The sequence below is a fragment of the Fundulus heteroclitus genome, chromosome 13 (genome assembly GCF_011125445.2).
Source record: "Fundulus heteroclitus isolate FHET01 chromosome 13, MU-UCD_Fhet_4.1, whole genome shotgun sequence".
NCBI classification, from domain to species: domain Eukaryota; kingdom Metazoa; phylum Chordata; class Actinopteri; order Cyprinodontiformes; family Fundulidae; genus Fundulus; species Fundulus heteroclitus.
The window spans coordinates 14,064,329-14,082,172 of NC_046373.1; the positions used below are offsets into that span (position 1 = coordinate 14,064,329).

At 38.2% G+C, this 17,844-nt stretch overlaps 1 protein-coding gene across 2 annotated transcripts in view; it reads right to left on the reverse strand.

Moving 5' to 3' along the window:
* fam91a1 (family with sequence similarity 91 member A1) overlaps positions 1-17,844 on the reverse strand; it is a 39,504-nt gene that overhangs the window by 19,885 nt on the left and 1,775 nt on the right. For both annotated transcript variants that reach the window (XM_036145146.1, XM_036145147.1), the window contains exons 2-10: positions 15,930-16,014; positions 15,396-15,547; positions 11,174-11,231; positions 6,696-6,763; positions 4,752-4,865; positions 4,004-4,094; positions 1,908-1,970; positions 1,605-1,711; positions 1,459-1,497 (exon numbers count right to left, since the gene is read on the reverse strand). In XM_036145146.1, the coding sequence (XP_036001039.1) occupies positions 1,459-1,497; positions 1,605-1,711; positions 1,908-1,970; positions 4,004-4,094; positions 4,752-4,865; positions 6,696-6,763; positions 11,174-11,231; positions 15,396-15,547; positions 15,930-16,014 (777 nt within the window). The remainder of the gene's footprint in view (positions 1-1,458; positions 1,498-1,604; positions 1,712-1,907; positions 1,971-4,003; positions 4,095-4,751; positions 4,866-6,695; positions 6,764-11,173; positions 11,232-15,395; positions 15,548-15,929; positions 16,015-17,844) is intronic.

Below are 17,844 nucleotides of genomic sequence, written 5' to 3' on the forward strand. Positions count from 1 at the left end.
TGGACAATATTCAACTGAATTAAGGTTAATTATGAACCATTTACATGCAAGTAGCTGCGTGGTTTAGATACATTTAAGTACTAAAACTGGTTACAATACATACGTGAACTAGTTACCTCTTTAAACTGCTCTGTTTAGACTTTCAGAAAACTTTACAGCTGTTAAGTAGTATTTGACCATGTCAAAACACTGAGTTTGAAGTGACAAATGTAAGTGACACTGATGCATCTAAAACGTCTATGTTAGGATTACTAGAGCTCAGCGATGAAGTTGGCACGTGTGGTCAAAACATACGGATTGATAGACTGACAAAAGTGGGCGGGATTAGTTGGTACTGTGCAAAATAAAGAGCTTACAAGTGGAGTTCCTCAAGACTCCGTTTACCAATAATAATAATAATAATAATAATAATAATAATAATAATAATAATAATAAGTGTATAGGAAATAATTTAACCCCACTTAATGCACAGAATATAAGTAATTGCTGTTGAAACTAAATTTGCAAGCTGCAACCCAAGACATCATCGCCCACCTGAACGGTTGAATGAGGCTAAAGACCACAGGTGATGCGAGCATCCTTGGTCAAAAAGAATACAAGAAAACTACTTCATGCATTTACTTTAAGAAGGTTATATTATTGTAACGGAGATTTCCCCAGTCTCTAGAAAACAACCAAACAGCTGCAGCTCATCCGAAATACAGTCCTGACCAACACCAGGAAAATGTATCATACTACATCAGTCATGAAATTACTGCACAGGTGTCCTGTTTTTAAAATGATGAAAGTTAAGATCTTGTAGTAGTTTATAGGCCACTGAGTGGCATTTTAAAGCCTCTTGTAACAACAGACACCTCAGATCATCAGAGACCTGTTTACTCAGTGTTCCCAGGATCAGAAATAAACCAGGGGACTTCGCCTATTTGCTTCACTTTCCCTCTTTGGTTTGGTGTATAATCTGGTTGCATTTCCGCTGTATGCGAACTGCATCAAAATTTAACGTACTTGTGAGTGAACTGAGACCCATATTTCGCCTGGTTGAACTGATGAGACTTCACCTCAGTTCACCTCATCAGCCTGAATGAAGCAGACTATCCAAATGATACATGTCATGAACTGGCGATACATAAACAAAACTGAAACTGAAATTCAAATAGTCCTGTAAGAGTTCCCAGACGAAGTAATGAAAATAAAGCCAAACTAAATGAGAAGGTGAGTCCAACGTTTTGACTGGTAGTGTATATGGTCAGGTTGTTGCATTGCGTAAACAAGTCATGCAACAAAAAGTAAGGAGTGGGAAAACCAGCAGCTTGTTTAATCCATTAATGTAGCCTTTCTATTCCAGAAAAGGAGGTCAATTTTACTGAAACTTCACAGATTTACAGCCATATTAAAATCAGAACTATTAGGCAATACTTCACAACCATGGAGTTTTGCGGTACTTAGATGGAAACCTACCTTCACTAAATCCTGGTCGATCTCCAACACATTGGCCAGCTGAGAGCCGGGGAAGTTAGGAGGAGAGAAAGAAAAATACTGATCAGTAAATTCATTAAGAGACAAATAGTCACCAGAGAGTCAGAAAAGACACGTCTAAGGCCTACCTCGGCCACGTTTGTCTGCTCGTCGATGGACACAAAGATCTTATAGAGGAGCGTTTCAAAGTAATCGCCCTGCACACGGTTCATGACAAAGCCTTCGAGAGGTGGCACTGAAAGACAAGGTGACAATTGAGAAAACAACCGTTTTCACACTAAAGCGACTCCACAGCCTTTGCAATTTACTGGTGCATTTACACACAGGTACAATTATGCATCTTTTCAGTGCAGCTCACACTTCATCATCCATGAGGCTTCTCCAAGCACGCGTTAGGTGCTTAAAAGAAAAACAGAAAAACAGTGGTGTACCTGAGATGCAGCTATCATCCGATATGGGAACGTCCAGGTAAATAAAGCCCCGGTTATATAAACCTGCAAAACAAATGATGACACTTAGAGCATGCCCTGGAAAACTAATCTTAAACCACGTATTTGCTTCTTTTGAGAATAACAAAGGTGAGTTGGAAGAATCTAAGATACTGCGGAGTAGGGCTGAACAATTAATCGCATTTTCAATATAATCGCGATTTAAAAAAACGCAATTTCCAAATCGCAGAGTCTGCAATTTTTGGCTCTGTAACAATTAGGGGATTAGACACGTCCATTAGGTGTTGGTAAAATGTTTAAAGTGGGTTTGCCTCCACATGGAAGGGAAGACAGTTGCAGCAGTGAGGTAATCTAATTTTATTACTTGTTTTAGAGTTTATATAATCATACATAGCATTAAGTACAGGTCAATCAGTTTAATGCATAGACTTGCTTGTTGGTTGCACTTTATTTTCAACAAGGATTGATGTCCAAATCAATTAAAAGCTGTTCTTTTGAATAATATTCTGATTAATAGAAACATTAAAAGTTCTTGTTTTGAATAGTCCTTGTTTACAAACATCTTTATTTAGAGGCCATTTTTGTTCCTTGTGGTTAACGCAGAGAAAAGTCAAAATTGCAATTTTGGTTGAAATATATTGTAGGCAGAACGCAATAATTTCTGCTCTGAGTTTAGATGCTGCGGGTCCTTTAGCACCTGATCTGCACAGTGAGGAAACAAAATGATTTGTTGTTTGTATATGTTTAAAAAGACATGATAAATTAAACTGGAAGAAAAAAAAAAAATCGCATTAAATTGCAATATTAAGAAAAAAAATCGCAATTAGATTATTTTCCAAAATCGTTCAGCCCTACTGCGGAGATGGCCAAACAGTGGCTCTGCTGCTTGACCGTCTCAAATCTAAAACCCTCAGCATCAGCACCACTAAAACTATAGTTGTGCTTTATGTGTCGCTGACATTATGCCGCTTTCCAGTTTTTGACATCTCAGTTTACGGATGGATTAAATGGGGAAAAAAATGCTCATCCAAAATATTCCAAATCTTTTGTACATATATTTTCCCTTTTTATGTTTTTCTCCATCATCTCTTGCTTCGTGGGGGAATCAAATTACGCCGGACCGTAGCGTAAACATGTAGCTTATACACTACCTGCCCAAGCTCACAACAGCGTTGTCAGGGCTAGTCTTGCGTAATACGCATCCTAACAAGATGAGACAATCCTCTTAATGAAATAAACAGATGAGGGAGCAAGGGTCCGAGAAATAATTTTAGCAGCAACACAAATTGAATTGCAGTCGTAATTGCAATGTCCACGTCTGCAATACCGCAATTGCAAATGAGTAATAGGATGAAATATTTGGTTGGATAATGCCACGCATGCAAATTCAGGATGCTAGTCGTGTATTGTGTGAGCTGGATGGAGTTTTTTCTGCCTCGATGTCCACGCCGGATGTATATTTTAGTGGCAGAGAGGCTAAGCATAACAAAGAGTGGTGGGGACAATGGGATGAAGGGAGAGAGAAAAAAAGACAGGAGCTGAGAAAATCTTGATTTCATGTTTTCCTGCTAATTTGCTGCGCTAGAAATAATTCGAGCGAGGTCATCTGTCACCTAGACATGGTCTTTAAAGTGCTTGAAGCTCTGATCTAGCACTGACTTGGGGTTTGTTTCAAGAGCTTCAAGAATAAAGTATAAAGCAGGTGCAAGAATGGATGAAGAAGGTGGGAGGGCATTGTTATAAGTCTGTTCTTTTAAAAATGGAGTTAAGAAAGAAAATCCCAAACCCTAACTGCTCCTTATTAGAGAAAATAAAACCTAAAATGGCAACTCAAACTGGAATCTGCACATTATCCAGGCTGTTTAAAGACATTGTCCTCTTTTAATTTATTCTTTTACATAAAATTAAAAAAAAATTTGTCCTAAAGCATAATATTAATACTATTCAGGTTATAATCGGAGCATATTTCTCAGCAGCACAGGCAACCCACAGTCCTGTAAAACATCTAAGGGCCACAAGGGGGAGACAACGGTTCCCCACAGAAAGTTGCTACTCATCAAAACAGGAAAGTTACTCACTTAGGACCACATTAAACTCTATTGTTCCCGCCAGCTGAGGGCCAGAATCGATCATCTTGTCAATGGCTTTCTTCTCCGCTGAAGAGCAGATCTGCATTTAACCAAAAGAGGAAACATTAAGCATAAGATTTAGTGCAAACCGTATGAAGGAAAGCTTGCAAAAAAAATAAATAAAAAAATGCCATGAAGTGAACAATTCTTCAGATATTTCTGAGAGAGTGGATGAACATCAGCAAATAAAAAAAACTGTGAGCTGTAACATTTTCAGACTTTATTCAAATAAATTCAATTTTATTTATATAGTGCATGAAACATGTCATCTCAAGGCACTTTCCAAAGTCAAATTCAATCAGATTATACAGATTGGGTCAGATTCTACAGATTGGTAAATAAGAAAAATCCTATATAAGGGACTTTATTAAATACCATCTTTATTTCCTTTTCTGAACAAAAAAACGTCAGACTGTTTAAAGGTGATTCATCTATAACTTCAGAGATTAGCAGTTTTAGCACTGCAAACCCAGACAACGGGGAAAAAATAAGCAGATATGTCCAAATAAAGCAGCCATTCACTTAAATGCTTCTTTAAAAAAACACACACACATACACAAAACACTTTTTGGGTCTTTTTCTCTGTTTTTAAACCTCCATGTGTTGCTCCTGAGGCTCACGTAGCCAAGTTGCACATAAACGGAGACAATAAACAGAATCAGGCAACGGAAAAACAAAACGAGGCGTTGTGCCTCACCCTTATGTCGTCCTCGGTGATGTAGCCCGTCTGAGCCACCCACCACGGCTCCACAGAAATGTCCACCGGTTTGGATGGAAGCAGATCGCGCGCCGATTTCCGCCGAAAGAATTTCTGAAGACAGAAACAGATAGAAACGCAGTTAAAAAAATGTCAGAGAATGAAGCGAGGTAATAGAAGTTAAACCTATAGAGCCCACTGGACCCTTGACCATCTTAATAAGAGTCAGTTTAGCCAATTTGAACACACAAACCCTTATATTTCTGTTTCTTGTAAATTTTTATTTAACCCTTATTTTACCCTTTTAAAAGGGGGTCCCGGTCAAGACTGAAAGCAATTGACAGACTTTAATATAAAAAAAGGCTTTTACAGTTTTCTCTCTTGCAAGATCAATAAGTTAATCATTAGTAGTAGTGCTTGCATTCATTACAATTGTCTCTAACTATAAGGACACAATAATATAATGCATAGTAAGCACAGTTTATCAGCTTTTATGCCAAATGTGAGTCTTTACATCAAAATGTCTGGTAATAATAATAATAATAATAATAGTTATTTGATATCGAATACATCATTTCACATGTGCAATTGCATATTTTTTGCGGCAGCAGCAACAATTTTCTGTTTAAAGATAAAAGCAAATAAATGACGTCACCTTTTTGTCAAATATTGGCCAGATGCTGTAAAACTGCTATTTTCATGTCAACACTACAATGCTGTGAAAATCTGAGAAAGGCTCTTTGTGTCTGATGCAATATTGTTCATATTACATTAAATGCTGTTGATGTTCTTCAATGTTACAGCAGGTTGTTACACCTTGTAGACAAAACCCTTTAAACTTGATTTTAATTAAAAGAAACAAGATCAGTCACTGATTGAAATTAAAACCAATTTAAATATGTCGATTTATACGTTTTCCCTACAAAAACTGCAGCAGTTTGTCTTTTATTTACAATTATAATATGACTTGCTTTACAGCTGAGAACCTTATTGGAAATATTTTCTGGTGAGCCAAAAATGTAGACGTCACTCTGAAGAAGCCTTCCCCTCAAATGTAGACGTTATTATAGAAACATATTTGCCTGTGAGAACTACTCTTGTACGCTGATCAGTACAACACCTTCCTCAGGCTACAACTAAAACGCTTGTTGTGTGGCATCGAATCGGCACAATGATATATTTATACTGAATTAAAACTAGGCTTGATTGAATCTAAATATATGTTTTGACTGTATTTGATATGAATTGGAGTCTGTTTTTGCAAAGCACCTTGGGATGACATTTGTTTTTAGAATAAAATAGAAAAATACATACTGTACCAGTCACTCTGAGACAATACTCTGCACGACTGGCCATTCTCAGACATATTAAATGAGAATATGTATGAGAATAAGACCCCATAATGGTTGCAAGTTAAGCTACAAAGAGAAAAGCCTTTAAATTGAATGGCTAAATCATTAAAATAAATGGAAAACAATACGGTGTACAAAACATCTCATTGCTTTTCAGCAAATTAGGAAAGTCATTAAGTTGTCAGACCACTAACTCAAGCGCAGTTATTGGTTGTTTGTTTTAAGACTTATTAGTTTAATAAAGCTTCACATTAGACTTTGTTTTCAAGTCTGTAAACAGATTTATTTCTTCAGCAGGTCTAGTTCATTTTATCCATCACTTCTCACCTATACTATTAAAACAAATGCTCTATTCGCTTCTATTAGTTCATATAATCTGCGTAGTTTGTTCAAAGTTTCTGCCAACATAAAACTGCAGTATTAGTTTCTTATTTTTGCCACCAAATACCCCTAAAACATTTTATTTATTATATTTTGATGTGTAATTCTGTAAATCTTCTGAAGTCAAATGCTTATGACCTTGAATAATAATAATAATAATAATAATAATAATAATAATAATAAAATAAATAAAGAAAAAAACAATTCCTACTTTGGAGGACCTGCACTGGTTCATGAGGTCAATGTACTGGTTTCTCCCAATGCCAAGAAGCCTCAGACCTGTGTAAAATAAAAACATAAAAAGTTAGTCAGTTCATCTAACTGTCACAATCTGGTCTTTTTTAGCTTTTAAACATCAACAGAAATACTTTTAGAGTGTTAAAAGCTGAGAACGGGCAACAACAGGCTCATTTATGTGTAACAGAAAATCTAGACACAAGGATGTGGAGCTGGACATGACTAGAAGAATCCTGGTAAATAAAAACATTTATGTGCATCAAGATAGGGTGCTTGATGTGTTAAATGTGAGATATTTGAACTTTTACCGACATAACACACTTTTCTGAAACAAACTGAAACATAACCTGACTAAAACAGCATCTACTGACGACATGCTCCGGACCTCTAAATACCCATTTCCCCTCTGCTGCTGTGAAGTGAAGAAGAAACTATTTATAAAAAGGTGCAACGCTTGAAAAGAAGTTTCCACATCTGAATATTTGACCACATTTCCTGTCTAATTCAATAAGTGTCAACAGCTCTAATCCTCCAGAAGTCAGCATCTCTTTATTTTATTACTCTCTTTGCACTCAGCAGCTCCAACTGTGGTTTAAGACAAGTTCATAACAGCTCGCGCCACATCGAAGGTGCTTTGATACCTGCCTCTATAACTGTGTAGATGCAGTGTTTTCTAGAGGTTTTCACAGAGATTCTTTCTGCCTGGACAGTTCTTTGCAGAAATTATATATATATATATATATATATATATATATATATATATATATATATATATATATATATATATATATATATATATATATATATATATATATATATATATATATATATATATATAATAACTCATTTGATTATGATTATTTTTTAGCACAAAGTGTTTCTTTTCATGTGTTTCTTTTTATGTACAGCTTATAAGTTAAATGTTAACAGTGCAGGTGAAGTTAAATTTTATGGTTCTGATTGTAAAACATTCATACATGATAAACTCTTCAGTAAAAAGTAAAGCTAGTTTGCTGTCGACTTATTGTTTTTCTTTTTTGTTATTAAAGTCTAAAGCCTGCTCTAAATCCACTAAGATATACCTAAATGTGCTGCTATTATAATAATCACAACAAACATCTTTTAAAGCAGTAATAATTTCACACCACTTGGAGAAGAACTGATTTGAAAATTGCTTTTTGCATTTACTCCTGTTGTCTTCGTCAGAAATTATAATTCGCTGGATGGATCTAAAACATCCGAGTGGGGGAAAAAAATGCAAAAACAGAAGAGATCTGTAACTAGGACAAATACAGTTCCACAGCACTGCACTAATTTTGGCTCTGTGTGGATTAGAGGAAATCCATAAATTCCCCTTTGTAAACCCGATTTTTGTTTGGGGTGGGGACTAAAAACTACGTTGCATCTTGTCATTTTCCACTGAACCCTGGAAAAAGTCCTGAAGTGATTCATTCTTTCATGTCTATGAGCGGAACGCTTTGCCGAATCAGATAAAATTCTTGCATAAATAGCAAAAGTTTATCATTTCCAGATGCTTCAAATCCAACCCTGCTGCCACTTATTTTAGGTCTGCTGTTTATATATTTAAACCAAATGTCAAATCCCTTCATTTGCGCCCGATTATGACCGAATAGATGATGATTCTGTTCTCCAGCTCAGACTGCGAACAACACACACACACACCCTGCTGCGTCGCCAGGACACAAACATCCGCCCACGTAAAAACTCTTTCAGGCACACTCTGCTCTGCGTCTCCATCCGCCCACTTCTCAACAACGCGGTCCAAAGCTCCTCCTGAGGGGCTCATTGCAGAGAGGTACCCTCTGAATGCGGCCTTCTGTCTCCACAGCATGAAGGTTCTGCGCTGATCGGACTCAGCCGCTCACCGAACCGTGCCAAAGCCCGTCTCGCTTGGCAACAGACAGCACTACAACTCTCCGCGTGAACTTCACAAAATGAAAGCGGCCACAAAATTAGATTCCTCATGAGAGGCAAAAAAAAATAATAAAAAAAAAAAAGATTACAAGTGAAGCAGAGTTTCAAGCATGTTTATCTGCTCCAGCAAAAATCACAGATCAACTGAGAACATGAACGTATACCAGCATGAACTTACCACTCGTATTATATTTTATTTCACTAAATGACTATCAATAAAAGAAGCAGAAAAAAAACAGTTTTTATTTGTTTACCTGTTTTTGGCTCAATCATTTCTGAACCTTAAAACTATATTTTACTGAAAAATTGCATGACACGAGCTGACAAACAGAAGAAGCACATTAAAGAGAAAAGGCAGATATGATAAAAAAATATAAATATGTTACTCCAGCCATTTCTCAGTGTTGGGCGGCATCAGAAAACATCTTTTGGGTAAGAGGTGTCAGGGTCTCTTACCTGGGCTAAGGAGCTATTACTTTATTAAGATAATGATAGAATTATTTTTACTATTTTCTATATATTTTATGTTATTTACTATGTTCATTGCATTCATCACATATTTACTCCTTACTACTAAGAAGTTTTAAGGTTTTAGTTATTCAGATATTAAAGTGTATTTCATGTGACTGATCTCTCTCTCTCTCTCTCATTACAGTGTTTGTGTTTATTGTTTTAATCATATACATGACAGAAAAAAATTACTTTTCATTTGGAAACGAACATTTCTGAGTGTGGACGAAGAGTGAAGATACAAAATGAAACGTTTGCACCGCCGCTGATTCTGCTCTTGTTGATCCACGGTGTTCCATCAAGTCCAAAGTCAGAGAAGCTGCCCGCCAAGAAACATTCGTGCAATTCCTGTTTCCCTCTGCTGATGATGCCGATTTCCTTTTCTAGCCGGACTAAGCACCTGCCCACACCGCCAGAGGTGCCAATTGGCAACCTGACCTGACCCAAACGCCACGGAGCATCTTTGGAGTATTGTCAAGAGGAAGATGTGCAAAACTAGAGCCAACAATGAAGAGGACCTGAAGGCCACGGATAAAAAAAACACCTCAGCAGAACCACAGCTTGATTTCCTCCACGCCACGCCGCAACAATGCATACAAAAGGTGCCCTAAGCAAATACTGGGTTCCTATTCTGAATCAGGAGGACACCTCTGTATGAAAATGTTACTTAACTTGTAACGTTTGGAGAAGCAGAATTATGTCGTTTCATTAGCTGTAAGCCATGATCATCAAAATACAGAAATAAACATTTGATGTCACTGTACTAAAGCTATATAATACACAAGTTTCACTGTTTGTGTTGGATTACCGAAATCAAATACATTTTCACTGTTACTCTAATTTAAACTGAAACAAACAGAACCTCTAAGACAGGGGTGTCAAACATATGGCCCGTGGGCCGGTTCCGGCTTGCCGAACAATTTGGTCCGGCCCGGTGACTAAATGCATTATCGGTGGCTAAATGCATTATCATTATTATCATTATTTATTTATTTATTTTACAGTATCCTGTCTGGCAATGTGGCAATAAGAATTGTTGTCTTAATGCCAAAAAGAGCTAATCAGATTTGACTTTCACAAGTCGAGCAGTACTGCTTTTGCCATAGTGCTCCGCTTGATTTATGAATGTGAATAGTTTTATTATGATTCATGCGGGGATTATCTCAAATGATATGGACACTACAATAGGAAAGTAGGAGAGGAAAGGAAGAACAAAAAGAAAAGAAGAAAAGGTGAAAGAAAGAGGAGATAAAAGGAAGATAATGATAAAACAATTATTGGAAATAAAAACATGTACTTCGTTTAATTGAAAATATGCAGTTCATATATTGTCCAGGAGGGGCGCTGTGTTTTAATCAGCAGATGGTAGCACTGAGCTTCAGATGTGGAAAATTGATTTTAAATCATTTCTTAATTTTTATCTGTTTGATGTATTTTGTCATGCAGGACAGTGTTTTTAAGTTCCAAAAAATGTGAATAAATGTTTTTCAACATTGTACAATCACTGTGATCAGTTCTTATGCATAATGCACAAGTAAATGTTTAACTGAGTAAAAGTATTGTTGTTGTATATACTTTTCTTAAAAATCCTGAGGTTATTCATAATATATTGTGTAAAAGTGAAATTCATTTAATATAAAAATCAACAAGAAGTCCACTTTTATTAGTTCTATTTAATCTTGCAATGAGTTTACTCGTGTGGCCCTCTTGAGATCAGATTAAGCTGTATGCGGCCCCTAAACCAAAATTAGTTTGACACCCCTGCTCCAAGACAACTTTCCAACGACCTTCCGACCTTTTTCACAACCACAGCCATTAGATTCCTAAATCCTATTTAGTGGCCGTGCAACGAGCCAGAGATGAGAGGCGTGGAGCAGATAAGAGGATGGACACCGAGCAGAAAAGTGGGAGGTAAACGGAAGCTCGTTTAAATTATTTCGACAATGTAGGCGTGAAGACAGGAAACCGAGAACCAGAAAGGAAAGGGGGGAAGAAAAAAAAACTCACAGTCAGCAGCAGTGAAGTTGGGCAAGGAGTCGTAGCTCTTCTCACTGTTCATAATATCCTGGAGGAGGAAAAAAAAAAAAACAAGAAGAAAGGAAGGAATTAAAAGTGTGCCACCAACTGCTGATTAATAAAAGGATTATCTGATTTTGGCAGCCGAGCTAATTTCCACTGCCCGTTTTCATTAAGTTTTCAGAATGGATTAACAATGTGACACAGCTCTTGGCAATTTGGTCTCGGATAAAACTCCATCAAGTTTGGTTAAGCGGGGAAGGGAAAGATGGTGATGGCTTGGTAAATGAGCTGAGCGCTAAAATCATTGGTCTTTTTTCCAAGTTTATAATGTAGCAAAAGCAACACAGAGCAAGTTTGTTACTTCTCTCCAAATAAAATAGGAAGTATCCTAAATGTGGAGCAATCTAATGCTCCATCTGACATCTGCACAGACTAATGCAAAAAAAATAAAATAAAGAGTTCATGGCAATGAGAGGCAATCTGGCTTGTTCACCCATATAACCTTTTTTTACAACAATGTCAATTTCAGCAGCCAGTTTTCCCAGATTACTTCCACTTTCATCTGGGTTAACACACCTGGACAACCTGTTATGGAGAACCTGGCAGACAGGTTGGCAGTGATGGCCCCCGTGTGGTAGCTGACGTCTATTGCAACCCAACTGTGTGTCATTGTAGAGCAGGAAAGCAACTAACGACAGGCTCACATTGAATGTGGTGCGGGTCGCGGTCCTGATCCAGAACCGGTTTACCGCAAGCACAGACTCACACTGCTCCTACAACTCCTAGAGTGCAAACAGCGATGGTGAGAACAGAAGTTCAGGTGGGCCTTTCCCTCCTAAATAATTAAGAAGCTGCCATCCTTTTCTTTTTCTTTTTTTTCGGGGGTGGGGGGGAAATATCCCATTTCATCCTCCTAAACTCCTGTGTTTCCTCGTGTTTCTGTGTCGTCGTTTTGTTTACAGTAGTCGAGCTAGTTAAGTTGGTGCGGTGATTTTATTCTGAAATTCACCGGAACGTTATCCTGTATGCCGCCCAACGTTTGCCTGTTTAGCTTGTGAAATTCAGGAGCTTGATCTGGTAACCACTGCGAGGTTCGGTCAAGCCTCCTTTTTGCAAAATTTTTCGCAGCGCTGCACGGCCTCAGTAACCGGATCTGCAACCGCGTGTAACAGATGTGAGACAACGTGTTGATTTATAATTATCTGGGATTTTTGCGGCGGCGCGACCATAACTGCGCTGCATTCAGCGTGAGCCCGGCGTAAAATGAACACGGCCAAAAACAAACCTTCACTTGTTCTTCCTGTTTCTGCACAAGCTAGCGTCAGCAATGCGGCACAGCTTCCTGCTGCAGGAGGTTAGAAAAGTTGGAATTTAAAACTCAAGCTTTCCAATCGATCACAAGTCAGGAGATTTTTAATGATGCAGGGCCACAGTTGGAGCAAATCATTATTATATAGTCAGAGCGTTCGGTACTTTGTTTAAATATCAGTGACAACACTAGCAACAGTAGTGATGCAACATTAGCAATCACAGCTAACATGAAAGTTGCCTTGAAAGTTCACCTTTGTGAACCTCAGTTAACGTTCGCCCCGTTATTAGCAGGCGTGAGCCGTCCAGCAGATAAAGCCTTAACAGAATGCAGAGACAGCATCATTGATTTTTTTCCTCTGGGAGTTTTCATCCTGGGATCTGGGATGTGTGTATCCCTGAGATGCTACAGCGTCTTGCAAAATGATGTATATCCCTTGAACTTTTTGATCTTGGGTGCTTTCTTTGAGAGGACAGGGGAAACATGTGGAAAATGTGCTCAGATCAGATGAGACAGAAACTAACTGGCTTACATGCACACACAAAAAAAAAATAACTATGTGTGATGGAAAATGACCACTGCATTTCACCGTGAACTTTACATGGCCACTCTGAAACATGGTGGTGGAAGCATTATACTGTGGGGGATCCTGTTGTCCAGCAGGTATACACAAAAGGATTTTAGATATCTACCCCCGATTACAAATCTGTTTGGTTGCAAAAGAGATGAGAATGAGATATGACCAAAACCATACAGCTAGGATCAAGACAAAGTAGTGCAGCATGGTGATTGTTTATTGTGCTTTACTGACCACTGACTGACACCTAGTGTCTGATTGATGCAAATTGTTTTTCCAAAATATAATCCAAAACATAAGTCCTCCTGCAAACCAGGTAAGGGTTTTGTACGTCGATTATTTTCTGCTGCCAAGTAAACAAGATCTGCAGCTACATTATGATGTCGGCAGTCTGCAACCTTTGCTATCCCAAGGAGCCATTTATGCCCTTAGTCCAGCTAAATAAAAATGTATTTAAAGCCACATGACCTTTTGAAAAAACAAAACATATAATTTTAGATAAATATCTACCATAGGGAATTTATTATTTTTAAAGAACGAGTAATTTTCTCCATTTTTATTTAGTTCAAAACAAATCTTTTACAAAAACAGGATGGATATACTTTCTTCTAAGAGAAAGCACAGTTTCTAATGTAATGACAAGAAAATCTAATCTAAATAATGTGAGCGCAATTTTTATGATAAAATGGAAAAACTGCCAAAAAACTGCATTTGATATTAGATCCAGATTTTAAAAACACTTGTTGATTATTTCTCATTTTTAGCCCAAGTTATGAGAAGCCATTAACAAAGTAAATTAAGCCAGAAATCAAAATAAAACTAATATTGCAAAGATTACAAACAAGGAAAAAGACACAAAAAGATAGCAAAGGACCCAGATTTTCCAGGAGATGCTGCTGGAAGTTCATGAGTTCAACTTTAAACAGTGGCTTCGCTACCTGGTGGCAGGAAGAGGTAACTAGCAATGGCTGCCACTCGAACCCTGAGGAGGAAGGTGTTAAAAACCCCGATTACACAAGAAAACAAAAGTCATCTCCAGTTTGCTTAAAGCTACATAAATTAGCCAAAACTATTTTGGCAACCCGTTCTGTGGAGAGCTGAATCAAAAACTAGAACTTTTCAGGCCTTTTGATCAGTTGGATGAAGCGTAACCTGAGAGAACTATTCCTACAGTGAAGCACGGTAGTGGCTCGGTGAGGCTGTGGGACTGTGTCGCATCACAAACCTGTAGCGGGAGGAGGGAAAGATGGATTCAGTCAGGTATCAGGCAATCTTAGGGGGAAAAATCTTTCGCCATCCGCGAGGAAGCTAAAGCTTGGGCGTCATTAGACGTTCCAAAGAGTAAAACGATCCAAAGCATGTCTCACAGTCCACTGGAAGCCATCGACCCCAGAGGAGCGGGCTGATTCTGCAAGAACCCTGGTTTTCCGATCAAGCTAATTTTGTAGCAGTGGGCAGAATAAATGTAAGTGCAACGGTAATTTACAGGTTTATGAATTGTAGGTGAAGATTCTCAGCCATCCAGGTCATGGTCATTCGAAAAAAAAGTAAAAAAACAATGCAACTGGGCTTGTTTTCTGTAGTTGAAGACGTTTCGCTTCCTCTCCAGGAAGCTTTCTCAATTCAAAAAGTCTGGAGTAATGTGGAGTAACAAGCTTTATACTACTGCCTAACAAAGGCTTTGTAATGGCTTAGATAACATGCAAATTCAACCAAAACAGATCCACCCCTTAGTAATGGGCGGTCGACTTTTTAAATTGAGAAAGCTTCCTGGAGAGAAAGCGAAACGTCTTCAACTACGGAAAACAAGTCCAGTTGCTTTGTTTTTTACTTTTTTTTTTTTTTTTTTTAGAAAGGTTCATGAATTGTTACTATATAAAAATGTACCCCCAAGGTGCACCTTCTAGGATGATTTAACACACATTGAGGTTTGCCACTCTGTTAAAAGAAATCCCCTTGAACATAATAGGACAGAGCAGTCGACAGCTCACATCCTTGTAAATGTTTTCATTTCTTTCAGCCAAAACACAACCCTCTGCAGTGCTGCACAAAATTAGACGCATTGTTCAATTTAAACGAGCAGAGGCTGGATGCTTAAAAAAAAAACAATAAAAAAAAAAATCTTTACAGCTATAAGACCAGATTTGCTGCTCCTCTCTTTTCGAGGGATCTCAGCCAGTCGTTCTGAATGCCGTGGCTGAACAACAGATGTTCCGGTGCTTTAGGAGCCAAACTCACAGAGACGAGTCCACGTTTCCCCTCCTCACAAAAGAACACCTCCGCCTTTTTAAGCGGCAGCCGGCGCCGCAGCAGAAGCGCCTCACCTCCATGATTCCGATGTAGTAGGAGAACGGGGTGACCCGCAGCCCTTTGACCATGATGTCAGACAGGTGGTAGGGGTACAGCATCAGGTGCTCCCGGCTGTACTTCAGCAGCTCCTCGTAGTACCGCCGCTCGTCCTTCCTGACGTGGCGGACTGCTCGATAAAAAACACACAACAGGCAGCAGTCAGAGCCAGAGCCAGAGGCGAGCGCTATGCAGACGGAGGTTTACAGTCGATCGATCGCCGATCAGGTCAGACTAAAAGGCTCACTTATCTAAGAACACCAGGAGGGCACAAACACTGCTTTTAAGTTGATTACACGCAGCGTAAATTAAAAGAGCCATTCTGAAATGCTTTCAGCCACCATTGATTGGCCCCTATACTGTAATCTCTTTGTTATGACAAGTGCAACAACGTAGGGTCTATAATTTTTGCTGCTGCCAGTTTTGGATGCAGAACACCTTCAACGTCCGTCACAGTCAGCCCCGCGATCCGTTCGCGTTCTGCACCGGCGTGCAGGGGCGGTCGTGCTCACCTAGGTTATTGCGGAATCGCAGCTGGTTGCGGATGCTGTAGAGCAGCACGTGCTTCTCATACTCGCGCTGTGAGTTCCCCAAACTCTGCAAAACAAAAAGAACAAAGGTACACCTGTGAGGAACAAGGCAGGATTAACCTCACTGGGCTGGCAGCAGAAATGAACAGCTCCTGCTGGTCGTGCAATGGGAACAAGTTTTCCTGCTGTTCTGACTTTTTTCCTGGACTAAATGTCACTTCTAGCGTAATTTTTTTCGTGAATTGTGAATTTCATTTCTGCATCACTTTGGCAGCTTTGGATGCAAACTTCAAATACTTTTACCAGGTTGTCTTTTTTTTCTGTGCACCCTAAGGATTTATATGCCACCGACTCAAATACTAAACACATTTTAATACACTCCCATTTGTATTCTGCTAAATGGGGACATTATCTCTTAACCTGACAAAAGCTAGGCGGAGCAACATACAGCTGGCTTTTGTCAGGTTAATTATCTCTAACATTCCTGTTCCTCTACAGATTTTAATATATGTGATGCAAAGGAAAAGGACTCTTTATTGACTTTGCATGAAAATAAAAAAGGATAAGGAACAACGTGGATATTTTCTGACACTTCCATTTAAAAAAATAAATACATTTGCGCATGAGTAATAAAGAGAGTTTCACATCTAAGGGATTTCACCTGCAGAAAATACATATATATATATTTTTTTATTATTCAAGTTTATAATGGAATTCATATTTAAAACATAATAATATATGTCCTATATAAAAAGAAGAAGAATGTCTTCAATATGTCTAATTTTACGGTTATCTGACAAGTGAAAGAAAATCAAATAATAAAACACAATTATGGGCATGATGAGAATCTTTTATTGCCTTCTTAATAACTAATGCCTTTTGGTCTTTACAGTTATCAAATACTTCTTATAATTGCCGACAGGATTTTGGCACGTTTCCACTGATGTGTTCGGATTTTATGTAACGACCTTTAAGTCTTAGAAAGGCTGGAAGGCCTCCAGGCTAATCTTTAGCTCCCTCTGCAGATTCTCAATCAGATTCAAGTCGGGAGTCTGACTGGGCCACTCCAAAATATTAATAACATGTCCAGTCAGAGGAAGAGAGTTGGTAAAATTAAAAAAAAAAAGATTACTTGAACTTTAAATCTACCAGTGGTAAGACTAAATCTGGGATAAACTCTATGAGATGGGAAGAAAATAAAATGAAACATTGTGTTTTTTTAATATTAAAACTGGTATTAAAGGGGTAAAAGTCTGAATATGTATTAATGATGTCATTTAAAACAAAAGTGGAGAAAAAGTTGTGGGTCTCATTTTAGTACGGCTATGGTTAAATCTGCATTACTGGATTAAATACAAGCAATAGAGAGTTAAAGAACACCTGAGGCATATGCAATATGAAATGCAGAGGATGCAGAGAAGTTGAGTAATTGATCACTTTGACTTTATTGTTTCATGTTGTATTTTCAGAGTTTTTCAGAGCTTTACTCTGAAAGCACTAAACCTTTATTTTCAGTTCTCTCCTACCACAGGAAAAAAAATAAATATATAAGATGTAGATGTTTCAAATAAAATAAAAAATTAAGCCTATGTGACTCAGGTACTCCATCCTTATCAGAAGCAAAACAAGAGATTGTTCCTTCTTTAAATTGTATAACAGACAGAAAGATTAACGCCAGACTCCTCGTTTTCATATAATTCTGCATATCTGGGAACGAAACCTTTACCCAGTTGGGTTTTATCCCAACATCACTAACACATTGTGTTAGTGTGGGAAAACTAACACAACTAATGCTATACATCACCCTAAACGCACCGTGGTCTAACATGATGGCAGCACCAGGCTGTGGAGATGGTGTTCTTCAGCAGGGACAGGAGAGACATGATGGAACCAAGAA